Source organism: Melopsittacus undulatus, chromosome 4 (genome assembly GCF_012275295.1).
Source record: "Melopsittacus undulatus isolate bMelUnd1 chromosome 4, bMelUnd1.mat.Z, whole genome shotgun sequence".
In the NCBI taxonomy this organism is placed as follows: Eukaryota; Metazoa; Chordata; class Aves; order Psittaciformes; family Psittaculidae; genus Melopsittacus; species Melopsittacus undulatus.
This window is the reverse complement of record NC_047530.1, coordinates 582,633-597,303: the sequence shown is the minus strand read 5'-3', so window position 1 is coordinate 597,303 and position 14,671 is coordinate 582,633. Positions and strand designations below refer to the sequence as shown.

General features: G+C 52.9%; 1 protein-coding gene across 1 annotated transcript; it reads left to right on the top strand.

Moving 5' to 3' along the window:
• The first annotated feature begins 245 nt into the window (after positions 1 to 245).
• On the top strand, positions 246 to 6,840 carry LOC101867902 (transmembrane protein 80). Its single transcript, XM_034062116.1, has 4 exons — positions 246 to 264; positions 4,731 to 4,847; positions 4,959 to 5,051; positions 6,068 to 6,840. Exons 1-4 carry the CDS (start codon positions 246 to 248, stop codon positions 6,271 to 6,273), a joined length of 435 nt encoding a protein of 144 aa, XP_033918007.1. The 3' UTR covers positions 6,274 to 6,840.
• The last annotated feature ends 7,831 nt before the right edge of the window (positions 6,841 to 14,671 follow it).

The window sequence follows — 14,671 nt, the reverse complement described above, 5'->3', positions numbered from 1 at the left end:
CCGGTGGTTTCCGATCTCGCCCGAAGGCGGCCGCGAGCGGAGCCGAGCAGAGCCGAGTCCTCTCCGAGCGCAGCCGAGCTCCGCGTCCAACGGAGACGCCCGAACGGGCGGCGCCCGAGTCCGCCCGAACGCGACCGAACCGGGCCGAGCGCTCCGATCGCAGCCGAAGGCGAGAGGGGCGGGGTTAGAGCGGCGCGGAGCCTGCTGGGACGGAGGAGGACCGGGGGGGGGGGCGGTGGGGCAAGATGGCGGTTGTGAGGCCAGGTGAGCGGCCCGGGGCCGTTGCTACCGGCAGCCGTTTATATGCACGTCCCGGTGGGGCTGAGGGGAGCGGAGGGGATGTTTGTTGTCTCCTATCGCCCCAAAGGGTGAGGGGACACGGATTGAGGAGGGGCTGAGGTGGAGCCAGGCCTTGGTGCTGAGCCAGGCCTTGGTGCTGAGCCCGGCCCCGCAGCTTTATCGCGACAGCAGCGATATGTTGAGGTAAATCCGGGCAGCTGGACCCCTTCCACTGGAGCAGCTGCTCCAACCCCTGTGTCCAACCTGGCCTTGAGCACTGCCAGGGATGGGGCAGCCACAGCTTCTCTGGGCACCCTGTGCCAGCGCCTCAGCACCCTCCCAGGGAACAGCTTCTGCCTCAGAGCTCAGCTCAGTCTCCCCTCTCTTGGGCAGGTTCAAGCCATTCCCCTTGGCCTGTCCCTACATCCCTTGTCCCAAGCCCCTCTCCAGCTTTCCTGCAGCCCCTTTAGGCACTGGAGCTGCTCTCAGGTCTCCCCTTCAGGAGAATCACTGGTTATGAACCACTGGGATTCAACGTTCATTCCTAATGAAGAATTCCCACTTCTTTCAAAGAACTCAAAGGTATCCCCAAAACATGTAAATTTCAGCCCTAGGTAGAAAAAAACCTGGTTTTGAAACGTTTGGCTTCAGTTAGTGTTTGCCATATGCTCCCGTTCAGTTCATCCCCCCCAGCAGCAACGCAGACTGCATTAATCCTCCCAGGGAGACGTCTCGGGGAGCTGGGATTAGCAGCCTGTTAGACCTGGAATTATCTATTTTAATGACTCTTTAAGGCAGGATCCCGTTCACGGGTGTGTTGGGAGGTTCCTGTGCTCAAGCCGGTTGAAATGGGCTGGCTTGCTCGGGGGGAGGCAGCGCGTTCCCAGTAATAGAGGCTGTGCAAGCCCTCCCTGGCATAGGGGCAGGAAGGAACCCAGAGCCCTCTGCTGGAAAAGGATGCGGAGAAATAAGCTTCAAAATAAAGCTTATTTATTATAAATTTTTAATAATTTATTTTTATAATGTATTATAAATTATTATAAATCCCCTGCAAACAGGGAATTCGCATGGGGTTGCCCTTAGGGTGGAATTACTGCTATGGGGCAGCGCGATGAGGCTGTGCTGGTAACGCTTCATACACAACATGCACAGATCCAGATGCTTCCTGTGGGATAACGACAGGTCTGCAGGTGCAGTTGTGCTGTTTGGATTGGTTTCCAGTGAGCTGAGCTCTTAGGCAGAAGCTGTTCCCTGGGAGGGTGCTGAGGCGCTGGCACAGGGTGCCCAGAGAAGCTGTGGCTGCCCCATCCCTGGCAGTGCTCAAGGCCAGGTTGGACACAGGGGCTTGGAGCAGCTGCTCCAGTGGAAGGGGTTGGAGCTGGAGGAGCTTTAAGGTCCCTTCCAACACAAACCAGGCTGGGATTCTCTGATTCTACTTCATATTCCCATCCTACTTCCCAGTCTAAACTGGAAACCAGAGATGCCTCTGTGAAGTGCATTGTCTTGGTGTGACTTTTGCCTGGGGGCTTATACCAGGGTAGAAAGAGAAACCCATTTTAACCATTAGTCACTGCAGCAAATGTATTTATGAAACCTTTAATTCCCATCCTGCAAAAAAGGAACTCAAGCATTTTGGCTAAGCAAGGGGACAGGTCTGTCCGTTTACAGAGAGGACACACAGACAGGAGCACCACCTTAAATTCTTCCCTATTGCCCCTGTGTTCCCAAATTGAATCCCTTAAATAGGTGCCTAACGTTAGTGGGATTAATTTGGGCATAAAGCTATTAGGGGATGAGGACATTAACGTTGAGGAGCTGTGGGACTGAGAGGGTATGTCCCACTGACTGGATGACAATGGGGTGTCTCAGGGCAGACGGATGCAGTGGCCTCTGATGGACAGTTCTGCTCCCTGTGAAACAGATCCTGACTTTTCAATTCCTCCTGTGGCTGAAAGAGGCCAAGAATGTTAATGAGTTATTTAAGAGCTGCTTTAGTAGGTCAGTGCCATCCCGTTGTAAGGGAATGCTACCTGTGCTTTTGCAGGAAGAAAGGAAGGGAAAATGAGACGTGTGGGTTCTCTTGTAGGAACTACAGGTAGGATTCTGTGGGTGATCAGAATAGATTACGGTTTTACATAGAATCACTTTGCTTTTGAAGGGAACCAGTTTGGAAGGCTGTTATTTAGAGGAACCGGGAGCCTGATGTGCTACACAAACACTTTCTCACCATTGAAAACCAAATGGTACCTTCTGGTTCCCTTCCCTGTCTCCCTTCTTCCTGCATGGTTAGAGGGGATGAATGTCATCTGCTGCGCAAGGACAGGATAAACGGGTTCTAAGTAACACCTGGGTTCTTCTTCATGTTGGGAAGGAGATGGGTTTGTGTCCAAGTCACTTTCACAGCAGGGATTTCCCCATATTAGTTCAGAATGAAGGGATTTGAAAAGGTTCTTTTTGGACTCTGTGAGCTGAGAAAATGTTGAATCATCAGTGACCTGACAGTGATTCTACAATCATGTCTGACCTCAAAACAGCTGTTTCTGCAGCACTTTGGTTGCATCAGTTGACTGATTCTCTTTTCTTTTTCCCTTCTCCACCTAAAGGAAGATCTGAATCAGTTGTATCCTTTTGGTACCTGTCCCCCCCCACACGTGGGAACCTTCCGGAAGCCAGGCTGAAATGTGCTCCCATCTTCCCACCCAATAAACCTGCTGGATTCGTGTTACTCTTTGGGTTTTCCATCCACATGAAGCAAAACTGGTAAAGCATTTCCCCTAAGACTGTTTTCTGCAGCAGTAGCTGAGGTTGAGTTGAGATCCTGCCCCTTTATCCCAACTCAGTCTTGACAGAGAGCTGACAACCCTGTTTTATGATCCCAGAACTCTCATTTCCCTAGGAAGCACGGCTGAAAATGGGATTTGTGGACTGCTGGACACAAACCCCATGCAGCAAACCCCACAGGCAGCTGGCACAGACAACAGGAGGTAGGAAAAGCAGCTTTCAGTAGCACTTCCTCTCATGTTAATTCTCCCCTTACTCCTGCCAAGCTCTAAGTATCTCTTGAGAGGAGACACCCTCAGCTTCAGAGATTTCCATGCTTAGAACCCATCTAGTAATTTTTCTGCTCCACCTTCCTTCAACTGGAAAAACACAAAAACCTGGTTCTGGTTTAATGACATGGGAACTGGGATACAGCCACTGCAAGTGGGTGGCTGCTCCATGCAGGAACAGGCTGGGCAGAGCCTCTAAAAGGTGCCTGGGATGAAGTCTCTGCTTGGAGATACTCCAAGGATTTGAGAAGGGTGGGAGAGAGAGGAGGGGGTATTTTGAGTACAGAAAGAGGTGGATATAATGAAATCAGAACAGATAACTCAATGTATAACTTAAGTTATATTATTTACAGCTAAGGAAGGCATTTGTCATCAAAAATACATAGAAGTGGATTCTTGGAGCCACATTCCATGTGGAGGTGAGCTCCAGGATGTCCTACACTGTCTGGCATTGGGAACATGCTGCTGTGCCTTAAGAACAAGATTCCTTCAGTACATATGGACCTGCCATACAGGGGCTGTGTCTGTCAGTGGGCTCCTGAAGGCATCCAAGATTGTGGTGTCTCCAATAAACCAGGCTTAACGCTGGACATGGCTCAGCCCAGCCTGTGCAGGAGCTTGTGGCTAGGAAAGGGCTCATCTCTGCTGGATCCAGAGGGAGCTAAGTTAGGCAGGATGGTACCTTTAGGTGGTTGTTACTTCAGGATGAGAGAATCAATCCTGAGCTTGCTGCTAATGTCTCACTGTAAGACAGCCCCTGTCCTTCAGGGACATTGTTAGGAATGTGTTAAGGCTTGTGGAGCTCTCAAATGCTTTGGCAGTGGGTCCATACAGACAAATAACCAAAGCTAAATATGCCCTTACACTATCCAACAGACAGCTTTGTCAGCAGTGAATTAAGGAAGTCTGTTCCTGATGGATTTGCATCTCCAAGTTGAGCTCGTGGCCTTTCTCAGAGGTGTAACCAAAAGCACAGCTTTCAGACTTCCCATCCTGTGGGCATGGGATGGGAAGTGATGGGGCCTGACTGCTTCACAGAGCCACCTCTCTGCAAAAACTCTGGAATTCGGTGTGTTGGGAGCCTGCCAACCCCCTGTCAACTGCTTCAAGCTGACTGAGAGGGAGAGAAGTTGTTGTGGAAACGAACACATGCACCTCCCTCATGCCCTGAGGCTAAGAACCACCCCACCACATACCAAATCACATTCTTTACCAGGAGCTGAAGCCCAACCTGAAACAGCAAGTTCTTATCCTGACTCCTGATGTTTGCAACCTCGGGTACTCTGAATCCTACCCCATAAACCCTTTGCAGCTGATCCATTGAGGTTAAAAGAACACAGTATTTTGTAGTTACTGGGAAACGGTGATTTTAGGAAGCAGATCCCACCTTATCCCTATGAGAAATCCTTAACAGCAGCTCTCAGATGGCAGCTGTTCCTCTACAGCTTCTGTTTTATGTAAATGGATTTTATTTAGTCTTTTACATCGTGGCAAGTCTCACTATGTTGATTTATAAAGGTAAGTTGCTGCTGTTGTAAGACAGGAGGAGGCTGGGTGCCTGTGGCAGAGCTGGCTTCTCAGTGTCCCTGCTGGCTTATCCTACCTCATTTCTGCTGCTTTCTTCTCCAGGTCAAACTTTCAGCTATCCAGGAGACTTTTTGTCTGTTGATCTTACCCTGCTTGTCATTATGGCCATTGCTGAAGTGCTCCGGTTGTACCTGGGTAGGTCATGTTGTCACTGTGCCTTCTCATGCAGCTCTAAGCACTGATCATTCTGGAATCAATGTGTGTCAAAACATGCCAATTGAGCAGAATAACAGGTATTTGGAGGCTGTTGTTCACTGATGTCATTAAGCTTTATCTACTGATCAATAGATTTCACCTCTCTCATGAAGACAGGCTCAGAGAGCTGGACTTGTTCAGCCTGGACAAGAGAAGGCTCTGGGGAGACCTAAAGGCTTCATGTGCACCAGTACTCAAGGCTTCAAAGGGCCTCCTGACCCCTGCCCAGATCTTGCTGAAACTCCATAAAGTCCTTTTTTAATAAGGAAACAAGTTAGTATTCAAATCTGTGCTTGCTGTTGCTGAGAGCAGGTGGGTCTGTGCTGGCTTCAGCTGATTTGCCATGGGGTGATCCCAGCCCGCTGCCTTCAAGCTTTGCACATGTTTGCTTGGAGCGGTTGGGGCATGAATAAAGAAGTGAATTTCAAGCCTAATGTAGTTAAACAGCAAAATCTACCGAGACTGCTTCAAAATAAGATGCAAGGAAGAGAGAAGAGAAGCTTCTCCACAATGGTAGTAACCTGAAATAGGAGTAGCAGGGAACAGAAGAGATTTTATAGTGTATAAGAGCTTAAGATGAGGATTGAATGCTCTCAGCTGTGCACTGCAGTCACACTAAGTGCAGGCTGTGCAGGTTGAGGGTTGAAGTTTGATGGTTGCCCAAGAAGCTGAGTGGTCAAAATGGGTTTCAGCTTCAGAGCTGTGGTAGGAAGAGGTGGGAGCCAGGACTTGAGTATCCACAGACTGCTCTTTGTCCACATTAACCTGGGTCAGCAAGAAGTGGATTGTCCACTGGTGCTTGGGTTTGTTCTGATGGTCACTGACAGAGCCTGCTCAGGCCAGTATGTGCTGAGCTGTAAGAACCAGAGCTGGTTTTGAACAGGAACATTCTAGACTTAGAGCTGTGATACTGTCAGAAGAAATCAGACTCACATCAGCTTTTCCTTTCCTTCAAGGTGTAAGGGGGAACCTGGCAGAAGAAGACAGTTTGTTGGGGCTCAGCCTTGTGATGATAGTGGGCAGTGTGTTTCTGGCTGTGTATTTCCTGGTGTGGCAAACCTATGTGCTGAAAACAGACGTCATCCTCAACAGTGTTCTGCTCGTCTTCTATGGGATGGAGTCAATTCTCAAGGTCTCAGCCATCGCTGCTTTTAACGGATAAACCTACAGGTCTTCAACGTGGTATCAACACATTTCTAGTATAAAAGGTTGGGGTTATAGTTCATACATTTAATACTTTTATATATAAAGTCCTGTCAAGCTTTCCTCTGTTTAAAGTACATGGTTTTGAGGGGCAGACCTGAGTGACAGGTAAAACATCCTGTCCAGCAGCTGTGTTACGCTCTCTGCACTGTCAGCTTATGGGCAAAGGCAAGAGGTGATTCAGCAAGACCTCTTAATGCTCTGGTATTCCTCCGGGATCCACACTCCCTATTCATTCCCAACACACAACAGCAACCAGGGCATCATCTGAGCCCTGTTGAGATGCTCGGATCACAGCACCTGCACCCAGAGTGACACAGAACTGAATCAGGGTGACACAGCACGGGCTCATTTCTGCTGTACCACCACGTTCGTGTTTGAGGGCACGGTTTCTCTGCTGCTCTCATTTGTGTTCTCAGACCCCAGTGGTAATTACCCTGACTTTACTAGGGCAGAACCTGATTTATCCCTGTGGGAATGAGCTGAATTGAGTTTTGTGCACAGTCGGAGAGCTGAGCTGCAGCGTTTGGGCAGCTGGAAAGACCAAAGGCCTCTGTAGCATGAGGGTGTGTTAGTTTAACTAGGATGGCTTTAAGATGAGCCTAAACATTGACTTGCTCTTCTGGCCTACTTAAAAGTTCCAACAGGAGTATTTCTGTTTGATGTTACACGTGTTTATACTACAAAAATGACTACATTTAAGTCTTGTCTTTCAAGTTATGAGCTGTGTTGAAGCTCAGGGTTTTTACTGTATCAAACCCATTTGTTAATGGGAAGTTTGGGGTGTTTGGGGGGGTTTGTACAAGCAGGTTTTATATTTGGAAGTTCTTATAGTTGTATTTACTTGTTCAAATAAATGAAGTTTTGCATTTAAGAAGTGTTTGAAGTGCAGAGCATCTTGGTGACATCCTAGGCTACAACTAAGCTACACAGAGGAGGCTCAGGTGAGCCTGGGGTGTTCACAAGACCCCTCTGATCCTGCCACTGCTCCATGTAGGCCATTCTCCTGCTCTGGGAAGCATGCCTGAGGTCTGCCCTTGTTGGCAGTAGCCAGGGGCTGAAAATCCAGCAGTGCAGGCCCTGTACAGCCCCAGCCACACTGCTGGCTTCTGGTGGTGGTAGGAGGCAGTAAAAGATGTAGCAGCTCCTGTGCAGGGGCCCAGTCTCATCATTTACACCCAGAAGTGCCACTTCAAGCACCAGATAACCTCAGCTCCATCCACATTACACCAGCTCTGTCCACATCATAGAATCCCAGCCTGGTTTGGGTTGGAAGAGACCTTACAGCTCCTCCACCTCCAACCCCAACCCCTTCCACTGGAGCAGCTGCTCCAAGCCCCTGTGTCCAACCTGGCCTTGAGCACTGCCAGGGATGGGGCAGCCACAGCTTCTCTGGGCACCCTGTGCCAGCGCCTCAGCACCCTCCCAGGGAACAGCTTCTGCCTCAGAGCTCAGCTCAGTCTCCCCTTGGGCAGGTTCAAGCCATTCCCCTTGGCCTGTCCCTACAGGCCCTTGTCCCAAGCCCCTCTCCAGCTTTCCTGCAGCCCCTTTAGGCACTGGAGCTGCTCTCAGCTCTCCCCTTCAGGAGCCTTCTCTTCTCCAGGCTGCCCCAGCCCAGCTCTCCCAGCCTGGCTCTACAGGAGCCATTACAGCAGCTCTGTACCCGTTACACCACCGAGTCCTCAAACTCAAACCACACACACTGACATGAACCCCCATGGCCAGGCCCTGCTCAGTCAATGGCCCAACCAACCTGCAGGAGCACAACTGCACCCAAAGAGCAGCAGAACTGGGTGCAAGAAGCAGCACGGAAGCTGAAGAGCTGAATGCTTCTGCATGACTCAAACACCCACTTGTCCTCCCAGGTTTGCTTGGCATGATGGAATGTACCCATCACACTTGTTCTGAGGTGTGCCAGACACACGGAGCTCTGTGTACCCCGTCAATGACAAACCCAGCCCAAGCCAACCCCTCTCTGTGTGCAAACAGAAGCATTTCCACCTGCTCTCCACAAAGCTCTGCAATAGAACATCTGAGAGCCTTGAAGGAAACACTGCAAAGAGGAAATCAGCTTTACCTGGAGGTGGTGCAGCAGATGGGGTCACATGTGTTATCCTCAAGGTGCAGCCTCCTTCCTCCTCCTGGTGCTCACTACAACAAGATCAATACAAACCATCAGCACAACTGGAGGTAGCAGAGAACCAGGGTTTAGGTTTAAGAGACATTAGAGTAAAGCTAGCAGGAGGTGTTCCTGCCATGGGGTGTTTGACCCCACCACAGATCACCACCCCCTCAGTCATGGCCCTGCATCTATTCAGGGTGCTGTGCCATAAAACTGGATCCCCCCTGCAGTCCTCATCCAGCTCTAGGGCAGCAGCACAAGAGGGATGTGGAGCTGATGGAGCAAGGCCATAGGAGGCCATGGAGATGCTGTGAGGTGGGAGGTGTTGGAACTGGATGAGCTTTAAGGTCCCTTCCAACACAAACCAGTCCATGATTCCATGGTTCTCTATGGAGATAGAGGGATATATATGATATAAAACATGCTGAACGCTTTGCTCCCTGACCATGCCATAGATGAAAACCAAGCAGCAGCACAGAGTGACAATATGCTGACAGTCAGCAGTGGGGTAAACAGACCCATATGGTAATAAACACCCATTTTGAGCTCATTCAGAGCAGGGCCTGGTGGCTTTCACACTGCTTATGGGGTCCTGGATGCTGTCAGTGCCTACTGGGGTTTCCTGGCACCAACCCAGACTCGCACCCTCACCAGGGCAGCATTTGAATGGAATTCTATCTTAAATAGTCCATGTTCTGGTTAGATAAGCAGATACTGGGGGTGCTTCTGCCACTGACAGCCCTTCACCCCATGATGAATGTGGGATGAAGAAGCTCCAGCAGCTCCTTCATCTCAGCTGTCTCCAGGCTTTGACTGGGAAATGCCACTGGTGCTGCTGATGCTGACTCCACGACTGCTCCTCTCCATGCTGAGCTGGAAGAACACCCCAAGTGGGAAGAACACCCCAAGTGGGAAGAACACCCAAGTGAATCAGGCCCTGGCCTCAGAGGGTTTCTCTGACCCTTCCAAACCATTCCCACTGTTGGGATAAGGCACAGTGAAGCCATTGATGACATTCACCAGACAGAAGCTTGCAGGAGGGTTGTTCACCAGGAGGCCCAACCCTCCTGGAACAGGACGAGCCAGTTGGATGGAAAGTGCATTAAAAACACCTATTTTGAGGAGCTGGGTTTGGGTGTTTGCTCTGCCAGGCAGAAGTCTTTGTTCTCCAGCCATCACTGGGGTGTCTGCCGCCAAGCTCATTTAAAAGGCTGATCCCGAGAGGCAAGTTTGGCCTCCCTGGATTTCCAAGCTGGAGATACTCTGGGAGATAGGGATTCATTGGTCCTCAGCCTTCCTGTGTTCCTCTGCAGGCAGGAACCATGTACAGCCCAAACGGAGCAGGGCTGAGGACGTGGTGCTCATCTGGAGCCAGCAGAGCAGGAATACCAGGAGCCCCCAGCACAGCAGGGAGGATGTAATAACCTCCACTGTGGTTTTCCTCCCTGCCCAGAGGAAGAGCTGCCTCCTCCATGCAGCAGTCAGAGGTTTCCTGTGGGTGCAGCACCTCACAGGAGCCCACTTCATTGTGGATGTGGAGCTGAGGCTGGTAGAGCACCCACAGTACCTACCACATCAAATGGCTTCTCCAGCAGAACCCTGCCACCTCCCTGTCTGCATCCCAGCAAAGCCAGTGCTCCCAGTGTGTTATCCCAGTGGTAGATGGCACGCTTCAGAGGGTAGGGATCTGCTGCACGAAGCCTTTCCAGTGGCAGGGATGGCACTGATGCTCCCACTGCATTTCCCTTCTGTTGAACCAATAGCCCTTCTCCTGCCTGGAATTGTGGCTGGCAGCCTCCAAGACCTGCATCTCCAGCGCATCCTTTGCCGAGGTCCCTGGGATCTCACTGACACCGCAGTGAGGATGCTGCTGGGTGCATCACACCGAGCATCAGTCCATGTTCCATACGGTAGCAGGGGCTCATCTGTCACATAGGGAAGTGGCTCTCCCACTGCCCATCCGGCTCACCCAGCAGCATTCCTCCTGCAGTAACTCACCTAGGGTGTTCCCTGCTCCTCCAGAGCGGAGCACAAGCCCCCTTTGCAAGGCAGGCACCGAAGGAACCCATAGGAACCCATGGGGCAGGGAGCTCAGGAAGCCTCCAGCCCCATGTCCCATGATGGAAGTGCCTATTTCCTTCTCTAGTGTCAGAGTTGCAGCTCGTTCTGCCCTGAGGCTGGTGACAAGGGGTCTCTCTACATGCTATGGGTTCAACACACACCATAGGGATGGGGGGTGGCCTGTGATGCACCTGCACTGCAATACAATGGTCTCCAAAGCCCCATCCCTGGCAGTGCTCAAGGCCAGGTTGGACACAGGGGCTTGGAGCAGCTGCTCCAGTGGAAGGGGTTGGAGCTGAAGGAGCTTTAAGGTCCCTTCCAACCCATTCCATGACTCTGCAAGAAGCTTTCCCTGTGCCCCACCTGCAGCCCTTTCCTCCCCTCCTACACCACAGCAATTGCTTCACCTCCGTTCCTCCCCAGGGTGGGTTTAGCAATCACCCCTCTCCCTTTGTAAGCCCAGCACAGCTCTGCCAAAGCCGGGTTTTACCTTTGCCCACTGCCAGGGGCCGAAGCTGGGGGCTGAGACGTGGGCACAGCCAGGCCCCACTACCCCCTGCCAGCTCCTGGGGCAAGACAAGAGGCTTTACAGCCCTGTAACCCTAAGGAGCACAGTGCCATGGTGTGGGGTACCCCAAGGGGCTCTGCTCCTCACCCCAACTGCTTCGGGGACCCCAAGAATGAGGCTCTGTGTCCTATGGCACCTTTCCCTGCTGCGGACAGGGCTGGAGGAGAACCAGCCATGACTCAGTGCGGAGGAGAGCACCGGGCTGCACAAAAGGTGCCTTGTTCCCCCCGCAAGCAGCCTGCCAGCGCATCCCCTCCCTGCCCGGCCATGGAAACCCAAGCCCCATTGCCACCCGTGGCTGCCTCCGGGCTCCCCATTGTACACAATGTTCTCGGGTGGGAGACACCCCAAGTTCCACACGTCCCTACCGAGCTCCCCTCGCACGGGCAGGGGGCGGCCGGCTCCGGGTTACACAGTAACCTGTTGCTCCGGGTGCCAGCTCCACCTCTCGCTGCCTGCACATCCCTCCCCTCCCTGCCTGCTCTGCGCTGCCAGGAAGCCTCTGTCACCTGCTCGCAGGCAGCCGGGCCGAGCGGAGCCGGTACCCGACGGCAGAGGGGAGGCAGCGGCGCAGGGACCCCGATCCAGGCTGGGATAACGGGGGTGGGCTCTGCCTTGCTCCGGGCTCGCAGGCAGAGGCAAAGGGAGTTCGGCTGCTGGAGAATGGCAGCAGGATTGAAGTAGGAAGTGCCGGATAACTGCGGGAGAGGACACACGGGAGCGGAGGGGACACGAGCGGCTTCGCAGCACCGGTGAGTGCCGTCCTGCGCACCCGAAGGCTCCACATCCCCCTGCCCAGCGTCCGTCTGCTTCCGAAGGCCGGTGGGTGCAGCGGTGGGGGGAGTGTGGCCGCAGGGGCTCTGCTTGGGATGTGTTCCTGTTGGGGGGTATGTGGGGAAAGGGGGAAAACGGCTTTTTCCAACGTTGTTTTTGGGGTCGTTCCCGTTCCTGCGCTTCCCACCGGGACGGGCCCGGTAGGTGGCACTTGTCTGGCAGCCGAGCGCCCGTTCGGCACCGAGCAGAGCCTTGGCTCTGCTCCAGTCTGGAGAGGGCAGCTGGGAGCTGCTGCTGCTTGTTCCCAACCCTCGGGGGTTCCTCCTATGGGATGTGCGTGGAGGGGATTCGGCCGTTCCCAATGGGCACCAGGAGCTGCTGCGCTGGGTGCGTGTCTCCATCACCGCATCCAAACCGGAGCTTGGAGCTGCCCCGTTCCCTCTGCTCTGCCTCCCTCTAAGGGCCTGGAGCGCAGTTTTCCTGTCCCCTTTCCCTTATTTGCCTGGAAAATGCCAGAGCAAACTCCACCGGGACAAGGCTCAGGGACGAGTCATTTGCCTGACGTGAGGCTTAAAGGCTGGGAATAACTGTGAGACAACACAGTAGTAAAACCCACTGATTGCCCTGTTGTAATTAGGGCACCAGGGAGTAACGCTTGAGTTGCTGGGCTGCTCCCAAACGCTGCATGGAGGGAGGGCTGGGACAGGGATCGGATCCATCGGTGGCTGCTTTGGTGGGATCTGCGCCTAGAAGGGCTCGTTTTGGGTTCCAGAATGACACTCATCAGCCTGAGGCACAGCCCAACTTTCACCTCAGCACATTCCTGGCTCCATTTAATGCAGGGATCAAGCTTTAAGGTGGTTAGGAGCAAACAGGAGTCCTTCGTGTCCAGAAAGGGCAGGCAAGGAGCCGAATCAAGTCCCAACACAGGGCTATAAAGAGGGGCTTGGGATCCACTGCAGGAGGATCTGTGAGTGGAAAGGTTGTTGCTTTGCCCTGCTTAAAAGCAAGGCTTAAACTGGGGATTAAGGTGATAGGAAGAGTTTGATCTGGCCTGGGTTATACCTGGTGCTGGTTCCACTGCTGAAGCTGGAGGAGGAAATGTCCTCTGGCACCATCCCTGTGCCATGGGGCAGACCCTGTGCCCAGCTTGGGTGACTGCAGACAAGCTCCCATCAGTTGGGGTGGCAAAACCCAGCCCCAAGGCTGGTGGAATGGGTCCTGAGCATCACTTCTGGGGCTCCGTCTGCCCCACTCCTATGGGTGCAGCACCCGAGCTGCACGGACCAGCTTGGGCAGCAGCTGCTTTGCAGGTGGATCAGAGGGAAGAAGACACTGTCTGCGGTAACATGAACAGCAGGCACCATTTTGTGGCTTCAGACAAGGGCTTAAAGAGCCAGGGAATGTGCAGGATGAACCCAAGCTCTGCTCCATTGGAGACCCTGTTTGAAGGGCCAAATCTGCCAGAGGTTTGTTAGGATCTGAGCCTTGATGGGCTGACTTTGTGCTGCAAACTGAGTGCTTTCCATAGGGTCATGGATAACTCAGGCCAGAAGTAAGAGATTCCAAAGAGAGCCGGATGCACAGAAGGTCTCGGGAGGTTTCAGTCCTTGTGGTAAGCAAAGGAAGGAGTGAACCAGGGTGAACATATGCATTGGCTTGTGTGGGCTTGAGAAACATCCATATAAAGTAAGTCCGGGTGCAAAGCCTGAGTGCGTGGGGAGCCTCAGTCTTATTCCCATAGAGCTGGATCCCGGCCGGGTGCTGCATCTCTGTTACACTCCCTCTTACTTCCCTCTATCCATGCCATGGTCTCCCTGGCAGTGGCAGGTCAGGGCAGTTTATGGGTTGGGTGGTTTTCTCCTTGGCCTCACGTCTGCTTTCCATGGCAGCAGTCAGCAATGCCCCTAACCCAAAGGTGCATCACCTTCAGCCTGCGCTTGATGTGATGGGCAATAAAACCATCACCATCCAAAACCACTCCAGCCCTGTGAGGCCTCCTTGGTGTCCCCATAGAAGTGCCAGGGGATGCCCACAGACTTCCCAGAATGACAGAGATGGTTTATCAGGAGCAGTGTATGTGCCTGGAACAGCAGCAGCACTGGGCAGATCCAGGTGCCCATGACTGTCAGCACAGCCTCCTGACCCTCCCTGCTTTGGCCAAGGGGCAGCAGGTACCCAGAACACTGCCCTGCCTGCCCAGGAGCTGCCTGAGCCTCCCAGTGGATGGGAGGGCACAGGTGGTACCTTGAGCATCCTCCCTGCTCATCCCTTGCACCATCAGCAATGGTGCCTGAGTGATGCAGGAGACAGCATCCAAGGAGGATCAAGGCTCCTGGATCTCCCCTTGCCACCAGATCACAGCTTCTCATATCAGGATTACAGCAGAGAGAAGCATTAAGGGTTTTCATGTAGCAGAGAGGCTGTGAACAGCAGCTCCATCTGCTCACAGTGGGATGCTCAGGAAGAGAGGATGCTCTCAGCCATCCCTGAAGCATTTAGCTCCTCTGGATCAAATCACTGTCAAGAGGGAGTCAGAGGGGATCCCAGAGGAAGCCAACCCCATACATTGGTGGTGTTCTGCTCCCATTAGAACAAGGGGAAAGTTTGTCCTTCCCCAATGCATCCAGACGCTTCCTTCCTCCTGGCTGGGGATGGTGCCACCAGCAAACCAGACACTCAATGCCAGGGGGTAACCAACAAGCCCTAGTGTTTGTACTTCCTGATAATCCAGATAAATGGGGAGGAAATGCAAGGAAGGAGGGAGGGAAGGGTGTGGAGCCAGGGGCTGGACTGGTTTGGGGCTCTTCCCCATTCACCTGCACTGCAGTT

Bases quoted from the DNA above. Each gene is read 5' to 3' on its own strand.
- LOC101867902 (XM_034062116.1), top strand. The intron at 4,848-4,958 runs GTAAGTTGCTGC...TTTCTTCTCCAG, and splicing joins CACTATGTTGATTTATAAAG to GTCAAACTTTCAGCTATCCA. The intron at 5,052-6,067 runs GTAGGTCATGTT...CTTTCCTTCAAG, and splicing joins AGTGCTCCGGTTGTACCTGG to GTGTAAGGGGGAACCTGGCA.